Raw genomic sequence first — 20,144 nt, 5'->3', positions numbered from 1 at the left:
TAAATAGTAAGAGCTACAAAATATTAGTAAACCGTTTAATCAAACCATAATTTTGATAGGTGACCATATGCTGCCTGGTTGATGAACTCATTTGGATAAAATGGTCCCTGTGGGGCCAATTAGCAGCACATCCAGACAGCACTGCTTGTTGGCCACACTGGCTTCATCTTCCACAGAGGCTCCTGTTTCATAAGTAGGTGTCACAGCTCACGCAGGGACCCAGGGAGGGGACGAAAACCCCTTCCTGCAGGACCCAGCCCCATCATTCCTCCAGAAGCTTCGTTAGCCCCGTGAAGATGTATGTTCTCTGTTCCAATGGAGAGCTTGGGTTTTTAATGACAAGTTCTAAGTCTGTGTGCATATACAATTTATAAAAATTCAAAAAGATCAAAAGAGTAGTCAGGGAGAGTAGTCTGGGAGAACTACAGGGGAAGTAGTCCCCTCGCAACCCAGCTTCCCAGGAGCCATGTGCTCTGAGCATTTCCATGGGTATTTCTCCAGGGTTATGCCCTGTACAGAGCAGTATGTTGTTTTTTTAAATTTCATTGGCAGCAAACTCTCCACAGTGTCCTGCCCTGTTCTTTTTACTTGACAATATATCTTATTTGTAGAGGTTCTGTATTTTTTTTTTAAATTATTTGTATCAAAAAAATTACTTGTTTCAATATGATTTTATAAAAGCTTAAATTGGTAGCATTTACGTATTTTAAAGCTAAACCAGGAAAACACATTAATATTTTGCTGTTGTCTTTTTTATTAAACTTGTATAGATAGCCAAGGAGGGCCCACATTGTCAAAATAATATTGCAAAAGAAGAGCAAAGTAGAGGGACTCACACTTGCAGTTTCAAAACTTTTACTACAGGGACACCTGGGTGGCTCAGTCTTTTAAGCACCTGACTCCTGGTTTTAGCTCTGGTCACGATCTCAGAGTCATGAGATCGAGCCCCACTCGGGCTCCACACTCAACGGGGACTCTGCTTGAAATTCTCTCTCTGACTCTGCCTCTCTCCCCTTTTCTCTCTAAAATAAATTAAATAAATCTTAAAACAAAACAAAACAACAACTTCACCTGTACCACAGAACTCCAAGAATAAAAACAATGTGTTATTGGCCTGGGTATACACATCGAACAGTTGAATAGAATTGAGAGTCTAGAAACAAACCTGTACATTTGATTTATACATTTGATTTGAAGACCATTTGATTTTTGATGAGAGTGCCAAAACCATTCAGTGGGGAAAGAAGAATCCTTTCCACAAATGGTGCTGGGACCATTGGATATCCACACACAAAGGAACCAAGTTGGACCCCCTCCTTTATACTTTACAAAAAAATTAACTCAGAATGGATCCAGAACCTAAATATAAGCTCCCAAACTGTAAAAACTCCTAGAAGAAAACACAAAGGTTTGGGACACCTGGGTGGCTCAGTGGGTTAAGGCCTCTGCCTTCAGCTCGGGTCATGATCCCACAGTCCTGGAATCAAGCCCCACATCGGGCTCTCTGCTCAGCAGGGAGCCTACTTCCCCCTCCCTCTCTGCCTGCCTCTCTGCCTACTTGTGATTTCTGTCTGTCAAATAAATAAATAAAATCTTAAAAAAAAATAGAAAACACAGGATTCATCTTCATGACCTTGGATTTAGCAGTGGATTCCAAAAATAGGAATATGAAAAGAAAAGAAAGAAACTGGGCTTCATAAAAAATAAAAAAAATTGTGCATCAAAGGACATTATTGAAAAAAATGAAAGACATTCTACAAAATGGGAGAAAATAATTACAGATCATCTATATATATAAAGGCCTAGTAGCCAAAATATATAAAGAACTCTTACAGCTCAACAACAAAATAACAACCCTACTTAAAATTAGGCAAAATACTTGAATAGACATTCTCCAAAAAAGATATACAAATGACCAATAAACACATGAAAAGATTCTCAGCATGGCTAGTCATGAGGGAAATGCCAATCCTGAAACCATAATGAAATACCAGCCCAGTGCTCCTAGGTGTGTGTCTATAGACCATTTTTTTAAGAAGGGAAAATAACAAGTTGGCGAGGATGTGGAGAAGTTAGAACTTTATTGCGGGTGGGAGAGAAAATGGTTTACAGACTGTGGAATATGGTTTGGCAGTTGCTCAAAAGGTTAAACCTAGAATTACCATAGGACTCGGTAGTTCCACTCCTCAGTATAACCCAGAAGAATGGATGTAAATATTCAGACAAATCCTTGAATATGACTGTTCCATAGCCGCACTATTCACAGTGGGTGGGGGGGGTGTCTTTGAATGGTTCCTGTATTTGTTCTAAGGAAAGGTTTCTTCACCTTTTAGTTTATCCTCACTAGCTGGTTTACCCTTAAGCCTTGTCAATCCAAGTGTCCATTGGCAGGTGAATGGGTAAACGAAGTGTGGTATATTTACAGCAGAATACTATTCATCTATAAAAAGGAATAAAATAGGATTATCCAGAACAAGGATGAACCTTGAAAACCTTATGCTGAGTGAAATAAGGCAGAAGGAAAAGGTCACACTGTATGATTGCATTTTAGGAAATACCAGATTAGGGGGATCATAGAGACAGAAAACAGTGGGTGTTGCCAGGGGGCGCAGAAGAGCAAAATGACAGCATAGTGGGCACAGGCCTACTTTTTGGAGTGATGAAGATGTTTAGAAACTAAGAAGTGGTGGTTGCACAACTTTGTGGCCACTGAATTGTTCACTTAACCATGGTTGATTTTATGAGAAACTTAACCTCACAAAAAAAAAATCATGTATATAAAATTCATCTGAGCATTTAATGTCAATATTTAGTGTCAATATAAAGTGACATTAGTGTCACTTTAAGGAGGCATTTAAATCAACAGTTCACAAAATCAGTTACTGCGGCACCTCCACAAAATCCCTGGGTTCCACAAAACCCAGTTTGAGAAACATTGAGCTCTTTTGTCTCGGGGGGTGGGGGTGTCTTTGAATGGTTCCTGTATTTGTTCTAAGGAAAGGTTTCTTCACCTTTTAGTTTATCCTCGCTAGCTGGTTTACCCTTAAGCCTTGTCAATCACACTTGAGCAGAATAAAAATTTTATGTAGTATAAGTAGTTGTTGAAGAATAGGTTTGACGCTTCTGACTTTCGTTTTAATAAATCTGCCCTAGGGAGGTAAATGGTTGCTTCTTGAAGAGAACTAGCGGGATGAGGAACCATGATCACAAATCTCCCGTTGTCATTTTGGGGTTTGCCTTTCATCTTGTTTTTCAGTTCTGTTGTTTTGTTTTTAGTGCTAAACCAAACAGGATTGGAGTCAGAATTTGAATTCACTAAGTGTTTAGGTAATCTCTACATAAATTCTAGTGATGACTAAACATAAGGAAGTTTTAAGAACAGATAATCTTTAAAAGACATTTGCAGTCATTCTTTGTGAATCTGGTCATTTTTAATTGCCAAGATTCTATTTCATTTATACGTTGTGGTTCGCAGGTTCATTTTTCAATATATCAAAGTGGTGGTTGTTGCACTGAAATATTCTGAAATAAGCTAATTATAATTTCATTGAGGTACCAAATATGAAAGGAAGGCAATGTATAGTCATCTCATTTGTTAGGTGGAACGAACAACTGTGCTGTGTGTGTGTGTGTGTTTGACAAGATTTCATGGCAGTGGTGATATTTCTGTGTCTTCGAGCTGGGTCACAGAAATATAAAGCCGATTATGGTTAGTTAAGTGAACATACTGTAGACAAACGTAAGAATTGTATCTTTTCTTTTGAAAAAATAGGAGCAGATGTCTCAAGTATTAGACGCCATGTTTGAAAAACTGGTCAAAGAAGGGGAGCATGTAATTGATCAAGGAGATGATGGTGACAACTTCTACGTGATCGATAGGTAAGTTTTGTGTAACTTCCCTGCTGAAATGTAATGAACCTTCCGTATAAAACCTCAGTGGTTCTAGTAACGACTGGCAAATTAATATTTCATAGTTGCTATTACCTCTTTATTCTTTATTCTTGGAAGCCTGCTGTGAATGAGTGTGGTGCAGCTACATTAGATCACAAAAAAAGGCCTCGTTCATAGAAGAACGGGTGATTTGGGTCAGTTAAATCTATAAATCTCAGGCATTTACTGTGAGCTGCCTCGTTTATTAACTTTGTCTTGAGAGGAGGCCTGTTACACTTAGAAGGGACAACATCTGGGGTGCTGAGTCACATAATTCAATCTGTTCTTTTTTTATTAACAATAAAGTAAAACATGCACATGGTGGAGAGGGTAGTTTATGTTCTTTCCAGAAATTGTGTATGCATTCTTGAGCATTAAAAACCTTGTCGAAAAGTTATTTTAAAACATTGCAGAGAAGGGCATCTGGGTGGCTCAGTTGGTTGAGCGACTGCATTTCAGCTCAGGTCATGATCCCAGAATCCCAGAATCAAGTTCCACATCAGGCTCCCAACTCCATGGGGAATCTGCTTCTCTCTCTGACCCTCCCCCTTCTCATGCTCTATCTCTCATTCTCTTTCTCAAATGAATAAAATCTTTAAAAAAAAAAAAGTGCAGAGAGATTATCATATTAAATGGGGGAGACCGGCATTCATATTGAAAATGTAATTTTGGAAAGTTGTGCTTTACTTCGCTAAAGAACAGCATGCTTCAAGCGGTCGTTAGATAGGAGCCCTAAACTATGAGGGGGGAGCGGTCTGAACAGAGGCTATGTTTCTCCACCCTGGTAAAGTGGTGCTGAAGTGTCGGCATCCCCGGCCCCTCCTGGTCTGGGGGCCACGCACGTCCTCTCCCAGCGTGGCCGAATTCATTGGGGGCATTGCTTCTCCGGACTGAGTTGTGCTCAGTGCAGAGCCTTGCGGAAAATCCCACCCCGCCTGCGCAGCCTGTGTCTTGACTTGGCTCTGGGGTTGGCATGTCCCTGACCTCAGCAGTGATGCACGCCCTCCGCAGGCAGGTTCTCACCAATTCCTCCGTTCCCTCCTCTGGATGCCGTGGTGACCTGGAGAACCATTGGCAAGGGCTGGGGTGAGCTCTCTGATTTTAGAACACACCCAGTTATTCCATAGGTAAATTTAAATTCTTGATTTTTGTATCCTTAACAGCTTTCATCAGTGATGCGCCTCAAGTTCACTCAGCTGTTACGCTGTATTTAACTTTGGGGGTATAGATGGGAAACCCAAATACGACAAGAACTCCCTCACGTTTCCCTGGTCAGTTAGATCCTCATCACCCATTTGACAGGCGAAAGGTCCCAGGCATGCAGAAGTGACAGGAGTCGGTGAAGGTCCGCCAGCCCAGCATCCGGGTCCGTTGGTCCTCGTTTGTGGTCTTCCTGTGGCTCTGCTCTGCCCGACGCCTCACATTATCAAGGAAGAAATGTGTGTGAGAAGGTGGTAGGGGCGTTAGATGGTGAGCTGGCAGCTGGCCTCGGGGCTCATTTTACTTCTCATCAGCATGTTTGTCACGTAGTTTATTCTGTTCAAAGTAGAAAATGCATAAAATGGTTTTAGTGCCAAAGTGTAAATAGTGTTACTAGAAGAATTAGTCTATACTTGAAAAATAGTCATGAAACCGCTTCTAGAAGGTGTCCTTGAAAAGCCTTTCTAACCGCGAACATCAGACTCGTTATTCTCCTCCTCGTTAATGTTTGTGTAGTACCTTGTGCTTTTTGTTTTTGTTGTATCTTTACCACTCATAATCCTTTCCTAATCTTAAAAGCTCTCCCTTTTTTGTCTTTGTTAGAGGCTTAGCCCACAGAATAAAGCCAAAGAATTTCTGCTGGTTGTCCTCTCAGGTGTTTCAGCAAGCCTCAAAGCCATGTACTCTGGCAAAGCGCAGTGTGTGGGAAGACAGTTGTCCAAGGAAGAAATTAGTGCCATAGACACAGGGTCCGTGATACATGGAGGACAGTGCTGGGCACACGGAGTGCTGCCTGCCTGGAAGACGAACCCAAATAAAAGATAAGCACAGAATAAAAAGACCTACAGAAAGACCAGGATCAGATATTGAGTCTGAATTTCTACCACTTTTTGCTTTGGCTTAGGGGTCAGTCTGCAGTAAAACCCCAGATGATGTGTAAAGGGCCAGAGTACACTCTTCAGGCTTTGAGGCCCTGGGGTCCCAGCCACTCAGCTCTGCGCGTGCAGATCAGCTGTCAGGAAGGCGCAGGCGAACCCATGTGTTTGTGTCCTAGGAAAACTTTTACTGCGGAAGGCAGACTGTGGGTCCCTGGGCCGTGCTTCGCTGGCCCCTTCCTTAAATGATACAAGAGCCTTGTATTTGCTGTACAGTAGGACCGACTAAATTGTTAGAGCTGTGTTCTTTAAAAAAAAAAAATGTTATTTTCTTCTGATTACAAAAGTAATACATGTTCTCTTTAGACACAAAACTCCTGACGTATCCTTCACGTTTGTAACGCTCGGAGATACTGCAGTCGGCTTTTTCAGAAGAATGTCTGTGCCTATTCTGTACAGTTGGCTCTTATTTTTTATCACTTATTGTTATAAACTTTTATTTGGTCTCATTTTTCCCTGGCAGGCACATGTCCGGTCAGAAGAGAAAGGGAATCTGGAAAGGAGATTTCGTCGAACATGGCTCTTCTCTGAAATGATGATTTTCAGGAGATTTGACTTGAGTTACTTTTACCTCTTGTTTTTCATCTGCCAACAGAGGCACATTTGACATCTACGTGAAATGCGACGGTGTCGGAAGGTGTGTGGGCAACTACGACAACCGCGGGAGCTTCGGTGAACTGGCCTTAATGTACAATACGCCCAGAGCGGCCACAATCACTGCTACCTCTCCTGGTGCTCTGTGGGGTTTGGTGAGTGGAACCTGTATTTGACCTGAGTGTTACTTGTGAAATCATTATGACAGAAGCCGGGCAGGTAGAGTCTTCTGGTTCTAAAAGGTGGATGTCTTTGTGATCCTCATCGGTCATTTTGAGGGTATTTATTAAGCACCTACTGGATGCTGTACTTCTCAGTGCTGGGTGAAATCTTCATGTTCTTTTCCCAGTGAAGTCAGGAGCTTAACCTACTGGGCCAGATCCGAACTGCTGCTCTTTTACCCACCCTTAGAAACCAGCCACCCAGACCAGTGAGCAAGGCCTCTGGGGCTGTTTTGTCAGGTAGCTTTCTTGTGGTTTGGTTGGATCTGCGCTTCCCCAGGTGTGGTCCCCTGACAGGGAGCATCTGTATCACTGGGGCACTTTGCTAGAAATGCTTGTTCTGGGCCCCTCCCCCTTACTGATTCAGGTTCGTGAATCAGAGGCTCTGGAAGTGGGATGCGGTGATCTGTGCTTGAGCAAGCCCACCACGAGACTCGGACGCATGCTGGAGTTTGAGAAGCCCCTGTAAGAAGGTTCCCTGGACATGCTTTAAAATTGGAACAAGTTTCGGGCACCTGGGTGGCTCAGTGGGTTAAAGCCTCTGCCTTCGGCTCAGGGGCAGGTCATGATCCCAGGATCCTGGGATCGAGCCCCACATTGGGCTCTCTGCTCAGCAGGGAGCCTGCTTCCTCCTCTCTCTCTCTTTGACTGCCTCTCTACCCACTTGTGATCTCTGTCAAATAAATAAAATCTTAAAAAAAAATAAATTGGAACAAGTTTGCATTGAAAAGCAGCTGGGTAGCATCCAAATTCTGGAAGCCCACGTTTCTCACCCAAATGCACATCAGAATTACTTGAAGGCATGCAGGGCAAGGGGAGGGGATATTTAAGAAAAAAAAAATCCTCTTGCTGAGGATCCACCGAGACCAGTATAATCAGACTGCAGGGGTGGGAGCTGGGCTTTTAAAATAAGTTTGTTAATGGTGGTATTTCTACAAGACTTAAAAGTTGGTTTAAAGACCTTTGGGAGGAAAAAAAAAAAAGACCTTTGGGAGAGGTGGGAGGAGGATACTTTCCATACCCAATACCAGGGTTCAGACTGGCCTGTTCTGGAAGCCTGTCTTTAAGCTGGAGCTTCTCAGACTCCGAGCTACTTACGGGTCACGTGGGAGCATAGTTTGCAGCTCCTGATTCACAGGATCTGCGATGAGGCCTGTGGTCCTCCTGCATTTCTCATGAGCTCCCAGGAGACCCCGGTGTCGCTGTGCCCAGAGCACACTTCAAGCAATGCTGATTTTTAGGGCATGTTTGCAATGCTTGTATTTCCTTTCAAATTGTTGAAAATGGCCCACTCTCTGGTTTCGAGTGTGTATTTTATTTTATTAGATTAGTTCCCTCAATAATCATTTTGTGGAAGGAGAAGAGGTTGAGAGCATAGAAGGTCTCTTTGCAGTCTGGGTCCAAGAACCATCTGTAGCTTTGCAGAAGTAACCTGTCACTCCGTGTGGACTCAGCCCTTGAACTCTGAAGTTGAGTCAGCTGATAAAAAATCTCTTGCTCAGAGAAACCATACATACTCTGCGTTTCTTCTTATTAGAATTAGGCGGTTACTGTTGCTGTGATGAGTCTCTCTGACTCATTTTGATTTGAGCACCCAAAGCCAGCAAAGTAGAAACCACAAACTGGACCAGGCTAGATCCATAGGACATGTTTGCCAGGTATCAGAGTGGTTGGCTCCATCTAGAGTCGGCCATCACCTGTTAAGGAAGGTATCTGCTGAAGGTTCAGTCCTTGGGTTGAGGTTGCCGGCCAGATTCAGAGGGTCTGGAAGCCCCCTGCACACCCTTGGAGCAACATCACTCGTAGCGGGCTGGCCCCTCCGAGTCCTCCTAATTTGCAGCCCCGGTAGAAACCTTAAGCTGGGTACCAAGGCCCAGCATTCCCAGTGTGTACGATACTTAAGCCGTCAAGAAGGATTAAGCATTTTCAGAGATTTTACTTATCTCTCCACGTTATTCAGGTGGGCAGTTTATGATGATTACCTTAGGATATGTGCCTAAGTGCAGGAACTTTTCTAAAAATTAGAATTAGCCTGTCACTTAATCCTTCAAATACGTTTTTTAAGAGCCACTTACTGAACTTTTCAGGAAGAGTTGAGTAGGAAAGATGTTTTCCTTTAAGACCCGCAGATTGGAGCTCTGCCCTATAAATGCAGGTAGAAACATAAGCAGATCCTGAGAGAAAAGCCCTTAGTTAGACTAGCCTAAGTTTGTAAATAGTACTTGGTCACTGTGAGCCCTAGGGGATTAACTGACACACGTGACCCTGCCAGTGATTCAGGAAGGCGATTATTGAAGTGACTAGGATGAAAACATTTGAAATGGGACTTTGTGGATTTTAATTATATGTCACAGTGGGTGTGAAGAAGTGGGCCACTAACAAAATTTTCATGGGACCAAATACCTCATTGTGGTTAATTTTTAATCCCTAAACTATTTCTCATCTGCTCTGTTTTGCAATAAACTCTGTCCATAAAAGGGGGTTGCAGCTGGTTCCCAAACCTGATTATGTATCAGAATCACTTGGGGTAGCTTTTATGACCTATAGGTTAGTGAGCCCTACACGCAGACGTTGTTCGAGTCATTCAAGTCTTCATACCGCAGTGATTCTGATGCAGACCCGAGCTTGGAAATTATTTCAATAGTTTTAGTAATTATCTTGCACATTTTTCTATTTTAAAAAAGTTGATTAGGATTACAACTCCAAATTATTGCCCTTGTCAAATTATAATAAACTAAATTGTGGAACAGGATATTTCCTTTCCTGGAGACTTACATCCACAATGGTGTTTTCCTCCATCCTGCCAATTCGGTTAAATTCATCCTCACTGTGTCAGCATAGTAATTTAATAATTAATGAACATATCGCAGTTTTACAGGATATTAAAATGGTATAATTGTATATTGGTGTGTGTGTGACAAACCAACATAATTCTGGGGGCTCTTGACTAAGAACCATTATAAATAATGTTTTGTAGGGAGTTTTTCCAAATAAAGTTTGTAGGAAAACAATTTTTTGAGCTGTTATCTTTAAAATTTTTCCTAGTTTCCTAATTGAATTCTGTATCTTTGAGGTTAAGTAGTATAAACAGAGGAAAGTTTGAGAACCCTGAGAATGGTAAACACTGGCATTTGACTCTGATATTCAAGAAAGTTGTAGTTCTCTGTGCACATTTTTTAAAAAAGAAAAACTCTGACATTATGTGGATGTGACAACCTAGCATACATAATTTTTTCAAGATCTCATAATTGCTTTATGATTAAAAAAATTTCTAATAACGTGGGGCGCCTAGGTGGCTCAGTAGGTTAAGCAGCTGCCTTCAGCTCAGGTCATGATCTCGGGGTCCTGGGATCGAGCCCCACATCCGGCTCTCTCCTTGGCGGGGAGCCTGCTTCCCTTCCTGTCTCTCTGCCTGCCTTTCTGCCTACTTGTGATCTCTGTCAAATAAATAAATAAAAAATCTTAAAAAAAAAATTTCTAATAGTGTTTTCATGCATTTTTTTTCTACAACCCACATGAAGATTTCCATTCAGAAAGATCACAACCAGTATATTTACCAGTATATTACTGTATTTACTTATGTATGTCTTTGTATAGAACTGAATTAAATTAAATAACTAAACAAAACTTAACTATAAGGTGTGCATGCTGAGATTTTCTATACGTTATTTTTTATAAAAATGCTGGTCATGGGTGAAGGAGGTCAGAATTATAAAATAAATAAGACCTGGGAATGTCCTGTCCACCATGGCCACTGCAGTCTGCAGGCTATATCTATTGCTAAGAGTATAGATCTTAAAAGTTCTCACCGCTAGAAAAGGGAATTTGTAACTATGTATGGTGATGATGTTAACCAGACTTATTGTGATCATTTCTCAGTATATGTGAGTATCAAATCATTATATTGTACATTCTAAATTAATTTAATATTATAGGTCCATTATAAGTCAGCTTTAAAAAAAAGGGGGGTGGTCATGTTCCACGGCTTGATTTTGGACATCCAAGGGCTGTCATCCACAGTAGAGAACTTGTGTTCTTCTGTTTGAACTCAGAGACGATGAGTGCTGAGGTTGCTTCATGGGGCTGAGGGTGGAGGAGATGGGGAGATGGTGGTCAAAGGTTGGAAACTTCCAGTTACAAGGTGAATGAGTTCTGGGGATTGAATGAACAGCATGGTAATTATGGTTAACACTGTATTGTACCTTTGAAAGTTGCAAAGGGAGTCTCAGATGTTCTCATTACAATAAAGAAAGGGTAATTATGTGAGGTAATACCAGTATTAACCAGCCCTATTGTGGTAATCATTTCATAATATATAAGTGTATCAAAGCAAAGGGTTGAATACCTTGAACTCTTACACAATGTTACAGATCAGTTCTATGTCAGTAAAGCTGGAGGAAAACAAAGACAGAGCAGGTGCCTTTTTTTCTAATGGTGCAGTAGCACCACCTTGTGGATTTATTACCATTACATGTTGGCCAGTTCTGTTCTGAATAAAAGGAAACTTTCCTTTTTCAGAAAAAGGAAAGTAATCTTTTATATGGGTCTATATTTTATGCCTGAAGAAATTAAACAATCTGAAAAAATATAATAACATTAACCGTTTATTTGAGAATCTTCAGTTATTGTTTGTTTTTTATTGGGACTAAAATGAGACTATCTCTTCAAACTTTTTTTCCTAATAAAATCTGCCTCTTAACTGTCTTTGTATCTGCTATTTTGCCTTTAGGACAGGGTAACCTTCAGGAGAATAATTGTAAAAAATAATGCCAAAAAGAGAAAAATGTATGAAAGCTTTATCGAGTCACTGCCATTCCTTAAATCATTGGAAGTAAGTACATGTTTATGCTTTTGTTTTATTTTGCTTTAAAAGTTTGTTTTGTGTGGAACATTTAGTTCTGTAGGAAAGTTTCTTTGAATATTTTTATTTGAAAAGATTAAACGATGGTGTTTGTCTAACATAGTATTTCTTATACTACCCGTAGCTGCAGATGTTTTGTTTTGCTTTGTTTTACAAGTAACAGACTCATGTGAGTGTCTAGAACAGATTTATATGTGATCTTTATCTAAAAGAAGACTTCAGAGGTATTTACCAAAAGAATACAAACATACTAATTCAAAGGGATACGCATGTCACAATGTTTATAGCAGCATTATTTATCATAACCAAATTATGGGAACAGCCCATGTGCCCATCGACTGTTGAATGGATAAAGAAGAGGTGGTATATGTGCGCATGTAAACATACACACAATGGAATATTACTCAACCATAAAAAAGAATGAAATCTTGCCATTTATGACATGGGTGGAGCTGGGGAGTATAATGCTGAGTGAAATAAGTCAGAGAAAGACGGAACCTTTGATTTTACTCATGTGTAATTGAAGAAGCAAAACAGATGAGCCCAGGGAAGATAGAGGCAAACCAAGAAACAGACTCAACTCGAGAGAACACTCGATGGTCACCGGGTGGGGGGAGATGGGGATGAAGGAGGGCACCTACAGGGAGCACTGGGGTCGAATCCCTATATCGACCACCTGAAAACTAATATAAGACTGTATGTTAACTGACTGGGATTTAAATAAAAACTTAGAAAAAGGAAAAGCAAACTTGAAGTAATGGCAGAAATGTGGGCAGGGGCGCTAGTTACGCCTTCACAGGGAGAGCTTCTCGAAGGAGTCTTTTCCTTCCCAGTCAACCTTGCTGTTTGCCCCCCTTCCCCTTTCTTCTTCAGATTGGCCTTCCAGGGTCTCTTCTGTTTTTAGGCTACGCTTACTCACCTGGCGAACTTGTCAAATGCCCTGGCTTTAAACACTGCTTATACATTATCTCCTAAAATGGCCATCGCCGGGCAAGGTCCCTCTGTCGAATGGCCAACGCGTTTATCCAACTGCATAATTGACATTAGTGCTCACGGGTCTACTCGATGTCTCGAACCTAGCGTGTTCCCGATCTCCTTCTGCCGTGCCTTCCCCGCCTTCCTGCGTCCCGGCCACGAGCCTTGGAATTAGCACTGATGCATCTCCTGAAATTTCCCTCTGTTGGGTTGTTGGTACATGCCTGGTAAAGTTTTTGGCCACGTTACAGAATGCATAAGAGGCACACTGATTGTGTCTCGTGGCATCTCTTTTAAAAATGAAAGATTAGGGGCTGGAAATCCACATGCCTTCAGAGTTAGGCAGGTAAGGCACAGGAGCAGAGGAAGCCAGAGTGGGACGGAGGCTGGGCTCGGGCTCCAGCTCCAGAACGTTGCTGAACCACAGCCCATTGTTGGCCGCGCGCCATCAATGTGGCCTGGGTATTTCTGAGTCCCCTGATTTTTCAAGAGAAGCTGAGAATTCAGATTTTCCTGAGAAACCTATTTTTTAAAAAATGCTGGCAGTTAATACAACACATACACTGACAAACCTGTTCTATTTGGCCTCGAGACTACCGATTTTAACGTTCTGAAATAGAAGTTTAGTCTGTTTAATTTAGTCCATTTAATCATGTGTTTTTTCCATTGAAGGTTTCTGAACGCCTGAAAGTGGTAGATGTGATAGGCACCAAAGTATACAACGACGGAGAACAGATTATTGCTCAGGTATAGTGCTTTTTAGGTAATTCCGCTTAGGGTTTTATTCCAAAAGCCTCTTTCACAAGGCCGATCTTGATGAATTTTTCATATGTGTCTATAATCAGCATATAGTGGTGGATTAAATGAATATCACTTCCACCAAAAGACCTGTTGAAAGTGGTTTAATTTACAGCCATTAAGTTATTTGAATATTTTTATTTATATAATTAACTCCTGATGAATATGGATTAAATCATCAGATGGATTTCTGGATAATTGTCTATTTGTACATGACATGAAATTCAAACATATCTATGGTAAGTTGTTGTTAATAATCAGAAAAAACAGGTCAGCACATTCCTTGTGATAACATGCACCCAGAAAGCACACCGGGAGTTCCCGCAGAGTTTTGCATGATCAGTTCAAGATGAAGCCTCCTGGGGATGCTCCCTGATAAAGTTAATCAAGAAGGGAACACGCTGTACCGTGTTCTGTATCAGCTTCCAGGCACCAAATGGGGGCTGACGTGCCATTTCACCCCTAATGCTTCTCCGAGATCCCAGTTGGATCAGGTAGGAATACACACCTTCATTACGACAGAGCTGCCGAGAAGTAGGATTTATGAAGACAGTCAGGGTTCACAGATAAAGCAGACTGATGATAGTGCCCATATTTCTTAGCTACAGTTCTAAGCACTACGTGAACGATTTCAACAGATTTTAAGGTTCTTTAATTTTTGTATCACATTTAAGTGTTGTCTTTTAGGATATGTGGAATGAGACGCAAGGTCTATGAGCTTGAGGCACGAATAATTGTGTTAGGAGGCAAATACACAAGTAAATCAGTCTCTCCTGTCCACATGCATGCACACACCGATTATAGTCAGGGGTTGGAAGGAGGTGGAGTCAAATTAGAGGACAAGACCAAGGTTCTCCTATGGAAGTTGAAAAATAACCAAGCACAGAGCACTTTTGACATGATTTTTTTTAGCCTTTTATTTTGAAATAGTTACAGATTCATGGTAAGTTGCAGTGATCATACAGAGGTCCCGTGCCCTTCCCCCAACCTTCTCCCGGTGCCTCTGGTGTCCCTACACTTCACACCATCACCCCTATGATCCAACACTGGCACAGCCCACCAGCCCTGTGTTGTTACTTCTTTGTGCCTTTAGAGCATGTTTTGAAAACAAAATTATCAGGCACCAGCTCACTTGGTCAGTGGAACATGTGACTCTTGATCTCAGGGTTATGAGTTCTAGCCCTACATTGGGCTTAGAGGTTATTTAAAAACAAAATCTGAAAAAGCAATAACATAGCAGTCAACAGATGTATTATGATTTTAAACACTTGAAAATGTAATAGGACGCTCCTATGATACAAAGTAAGAGAGGATTATAGATATATTATACTTAGGGTTTATTGAAGGTATTTTTAGGGATTATCTCTGAAGCATTTATAAATATGTTACATAAATCTAGACTCCACATTTTTGTGATGTAATCTGACACTGTGTTTCTTGAATTGCATGTACAATTGTATGTGTTTCTATGAATTGTTTCTTGAAATGTATGTAAAGAGTTTTGAAATTCCCAAGTTTCTCTAGAATCACTTTGGAGGCTCAGAAAAGTCAGTATTTGCTGTCATCTATACTACACTACTTCCTTCGGGAGGCATCACTGAAAATCAGGGCAGAGTTCACCCAAAAAGGAAAAGTAGAGAAAGCAGGGGTGTGGTTGGAAATGGCAACACTTTCAGAAGCCTTTTTGAGGCCCCAGGGTAGGATAGAGCATCAGTAACAACATCAGGGCCCACGTGGGCTGCCTCCCAATATGTCCGGTTGTTTTCTCCTCCTTGAGTGTTTCTCCTCTCTGGGTCCCATGCTGATGCTTCTCATCAGAGTATGACACAGGGTGCGCATCTGAGCGCTTCTTGGGAAGCACAGGATTGGCCTGCAGAGCAGGACGTGCTGGGACATGGCACTGCTATCTGGGACTGTAGACATTGTCATCCAGGCGGCCGTTGGGGCTTAATTCTCACCTCTGTATTTGCCATGTCTCCTTGGCTAGCTTTAGCCAGAAGTGCCATGGGGAAGAGTTTATTATTTGAAATAGTTTTACATGAAATAAATAACTGAACAATACCAAATCATTATATTGTACATTCTAAACTGAAGGTGAGCTTGTTACTTTAGAATTGCTGATCATGGCCTCTCAATGTAGACAGTGAGATGGTCTGTTCCTCTGGCCCCTCACTGTCCCGGCAGACCGTCTGTACCATGGAGCTGGGTCGATCTCAGGGCTGCAAGAGGCCAACAGGATTGCTGGCATCGAAATCTGCATTTCCCCCACTCTGTTTTTGTTTCCTTCTTACAGGGAGATTTGGCGGATTCTTTTTTCATCGTGGAGTCTGGCGAAGTGAAAATCACTATGAAAAGGAAGGTGAGTGTTGGCAAGTCCTAAAAAGCCATGTTAGCCACAGAGCACCAGGTTTCCTTTCTGATGCTCACCCTACGATTAACGGAGATTTCATGAGCTGAGTCACGGCTCACACTCTTCCTTCCCTTGTCAGGGTAAGTCAGAAGTGGAAGAGAATGGTGCCGTGGAAATTGCTCGCTGTTCTCGGGGTCAGTACTTCGGAGAGCTGGCTCTGGTCACCAACAAACCTCGGGCCGCTTCCGCGCACGCCATCGGGACCGTCAAATGTTTAGGTAGGGTCACAGGGGTGGACGTGCCTCTACTTGCAGTCGTGAGACCTGCATTCTGTGTGTTCGTGAGCCTGTGCCGACGATCTCACTGGGTCCCCAACTTTTACCGTCCCCACAAAAGAGAACAAGGTCCTGATTCATTGCTTTAGGGAATCCATTTGTGAGAGCCTAAACATCTTGTTTTAGTAAAGAATTCGGAGTATGAAGCTTTAGGTCTCATCTTTCAAGTAAAGTTTGTGTTCCTCCAAAAAAAAAAAAAAAAGAAAGCCAGCTAGAATAGTATTTTTATAGCATTCATCCAGGTCTGTGGGCAAAGCCGGAGGGTCTGTGGGAGTACTTCCTCATCCCAGTCCCAACGAAGGTTTGTGTTTGTCAAACACAGGACGGTTTTGTTGTCCAGCTGTTAACGATAAGTCATCGCAGATGCCACCTTCAGCTGGAAGACCTCCCTCTGACCTAGGAGACAGAATTTACTTTAAGAGTGAGGAACGGAAGCCAGGAGGTATCCACATAGCTGACACTGTAAGAAAATTGATTACACAGTGATTATCCACTCTGTGTTCTCACACGCAGTTCTGTAGAATAAACGTAGCGTCCTCAGCCCGGCAGGCATCTTCAGAATTAACTCCTTAGAGAAGTCACTTTTTGAAAGGCTTTCAGGAAGTATAATAGTAATCAAGTGTTACATTTGGATGAAAGAGGAGGTAGGTAGGCACTAATGGGTAATTTTCCTCAGTACAGACAGGAGGAAAAGTAAAAGTGAAGTGAGTGAAACCCTATTAATTTTTTTCTGTAACAGTTATTCCCATTAAAGAAAACCTGAGAAATACAGAAAAGGATGGGAAAAACTAGGAGTCACCCATACCAACCCCCCCAATTCTGTTCTAATTCCTTCTCATCTTTTTTTTTTTTTTTTTTTGCGGGGGTTTTCTGGTTTTAAGATTTTGTCAACTACTTTTTTTCCATTCACTGTAGCTTAATCAGGTACTTGCTCATTTTATTTCTAGTTGATCAAATTGTAACGTGTGAAGTAAAATACACATTGTACGTCACGCAGGCATTTCCCACTGGCAAATATTTTGGGCGTTTGGGCCCCATATATTGGGGGTGGGGGAGATTTTTGCGTCTGTGGGCGCACATAACTTTCCCATATATAGGATTTTTCCTTAGGAATGTTCTCAGGATACACTTTCTTTTCATGCTGTTCGAGGTATACTGCCAGCTCTCTCGGTCTGTACTAATTTACATGCTACCACAGTACAACAATGTCCACTTTCTCTGTTCTTGCAAACATTGTCTTTTGTACCTTTGCAAATTTGAGAGGGAAAAAAAATATATATGTATATATGTATGTATGTATGTATTTCTTAAATCTGTATTTCTATGGTGGTGTGATATTTTCCACATGTATATTATAAATAGAGTTTTTAAAAGTGTAGGAAACAAGCAGGAAAGCGGACATAAAGCATATACTTAGAAGCAGACAAAAGCACTTGGGCTGCCATTTAGAATTGACTAGACAATAGGATAAAAGAGCAAAACATTACAAAAGGTAACACTGGGTCTTTACAGCATAGCATTGGGCAAAGAGTAGAGAAAAAAAAAGGAAACAGTAGAGAAGAAAAACAAAGGGAAAACAATAGAGAAAAAAAGATCCCTTGCCACCTTTAAGGAGTTCATATTACTGAGGTGATGACATCAAAACTAATTTATTTTTTAAAATTCCAAGGCCTTGCCATAACAGCCCCTCATTTTTTTCTTACCATAGACCAGGAGCCTCCCAGCCACCCTAGAAATGCACAGATTATCAGAGGAATACTGGCTGTTTACTTTCTGAAGCGGAACATTTTTATTTTTACGCCCTTTCCTTACATTTGATATATATCTAAAAATGCCATTGCATTATTGATAGCTGCAGAATGGGCATAGTAAATAACTTGGGAATTTTTCAAATTTGCAAAGGATGTTAAATTTGTTTTTCTTTTATTCTCCCCTTTTCTTAGCTATGGATGTGCAGGCGTTTGAAAGGCTTTTGGGACCTTGCATGGAAATTATGAAAAGGAACATTGCCACCTATGAAGAACAATTAGTTGCTCTGTTTGGAACTAACATGGATATTGTTGAACCCACTGCATGAAGCAAAAGTATGGACAAGACCCGTAGTGACAAAATTCCGCAGTAGTGGTTAGTCCACTGAGAATGTGTTTGTGTAGATGCCAAGCATTTTTTGTGATTTCAGGTTTTTTTCCTTTTTTTTTTTTTTTAAACCTTTACAGTGTATCTGTAAACAGAGTAGTGATTTAATACTCAATAGGCTTTACCATCACTTTCTAAAGAATAGGTCAGAAGAATACTGACATACTGATAAGATGACTTTGTACTCCACAAAATTATGATTTGAGTGAAAGTTTCATTCAGATGATTGTGATATACCAAAAGTATCTGTGTGTAAGAAGATAATTAAAGGACACTGCCGTGGGTGATATGTGTTCGTTTGGACTTCCCGGGTTGCTGTGTTAGTGACTGTGCTCATGGAAAGAGACCTTGGCAGTGACTCATGCTGGACAGCATGACATCACATTCTTTTTACAACTCACTATATATAGTAAGTACAGTTTTAATCATTTTTGTTTTCTCAAGTTTTTCAGGCTTGATAAGTTATGTGCTGGCCTTGGACTACGGTGAAATGGTAGAAAACATCATATGCAATTTTCAGACCTTTTATATTTTTGCAATAAAGTACATTTTGACTTCTTTGGCATAAGGTCAGTAACTTCCATACCCCAGTGGTTTTAAGGATGAGAATGTAGTCATTATGATAATAGGGAAGAGTCTTTGAGATGAGAGATCATTAACACAATTTCCTCATAAAGCATATATCTGCTTCTTTTTTCCATTTTGTAGTTCTCTGTACTCTTTAAAAGTTTGAGTTCAACATTTAATGTCACAAATGGTTTTTGGTTTTTTTTTAAATGCTATTTAGACTTGTCTTCTAGAAGCTGGAGATCTTAACATATGCTAAAAAAAAAAAAAAAAGAAAAAAGAAAGAAAGAAAGAAAAAAGAAAAGGAAAAAAGCGACCTCTCCTATACCAAAAATATTTTGGGGTCCTCATCAGCATGCCCCAGGGATATAGCTCTGTTCTTCACTAGGTGTACATAATAGGATCCTTGGCAGACATCTCCCATGGGTTTCCTTTAAAGGTGGTGGGAATAAATTTTTTTAAGCAAAACCAGATATAAATATAAAAGGAATTTCTGCCCCATCCAAATGTCCTTGCCATTTGTGTTACTGTAGACTCAAAAGTGCAGGATGGACTTAATACGTTTTCGTTGATAATATGCCTATTATTCTGCCACATAAGATGAATTACATTCAACCAAAGCAGTATTATTCTTAACATGGTTTCTATGTCCATGTGACCCCTGTGTCTGGAGAGGTTAGTTCTAATCAGTTGTTCACTTTTAAATGAACAATTACATTTTGGGAAACAGGTTTTAAAGAATTATATATACCTGGGTAAAAATAGTCTGTGGCTCTTACAGTGTGATGTTATTAGAGAACGTTTATGGTCTTACATATATAATGAAAATATGGTTTAAAATGTGTTCATCAAATAATGTACATATAAAAAGTATGTAAAGTATAACTTAGCTACATTTTAGAACACCATTTAACAATTTTGCAAACTTTCTTGTAGGAAGGGAGCTTATGACATGAAGATGACTTGTTTTCTATTTCAGATTTTATTTTAAAAGCCAGTTCTGTTAAACAAGGAAAAACCACAAAGAACCCCCAGATTCCTAGTTCATCATTCTGTACTCTTTATCCACTTTTTCAAGATACCTTGTTGCATCAGCTGATTGTTAACTATTCATGGAGTAACAAACAAATGCCTGTTTAATAAAGAACTCTGACCAAGGCTGTAAATGCCAGTTACATTATTTTCAGTATTGTTGGTTATATTTAAATTTACCTTATAATAAAGCACACTTTTATAATAAAA

General features: G+C 40.7%; 1 protein-coding gene across 2 annotated transcripts in view; it reads left to right on the top strand.

Moving 5' to 3' along the window:
* The window catches only part of PRKAR2B (protein kinase cAMP-dependent type II regulatory subunit beta), an 87,639-nt gene extending 67,495 nt beyond the window's left edge, over positions 1–20,144 (top strand). Inside the window, exons 5-12 of one of the 2 annotated variants that reach the window (XM_045089664.1) lie at positions 3,773–3,879; positions 6,661–6,814; positions 11,610–11,711; positions 13,389–13,463; positions 15,808–15,873; positions 16,004–16,142; positions 16,522–16,661; positions 18,143–20,144. In XM_045089664.1, coding sequence (XP_044945599.1) covers positions 3,773–3,879; positions 6,661–6,814; positions 11,610–11,711; positions 13,389–13,463; positions 15,808–15,873; positions 16,004–16,142; positions 16,522–16,661; positions 18,143–18,196 — 837 coding nt within the window. In that variant the 3' untranslated portion in view covers positions 18,197–20,144. The remainder of the gene's footprint in view (positions 1–3,772; positions 3,880–6,660; positions 6,815–11,609; positions 11,712–13,388; positions 13,464–15,807; positions 15,874–16,003; positions 16,143–16,521; positions 16,662–18,142) is intronic. The other variant, XM_004739542.3, reaches the window with a different exon arrangement.

Source organism: Mustela putorius, unplaced genomic scaffold (genome assembly GCF_011764305.1).
Source record: "Mustela putorius furo isolate JIRA1106 unplaced genomic scaffold, ASM1176430v1.1 tig00003845_pilon_pilon_pilon, whole genome shotgun sequence".
Taxonomy (NCBI): domain Eukaryota; kingdom Metazoa; phylum Chordata; class Mammalia; order Carnivora; family Mustelidae; genus Mustela; species Mustela putorius.
Note: the sequence above shows the minus strand (reverse complement) of the source record. Positions and strands in the feature narration are given on the sequence as shown.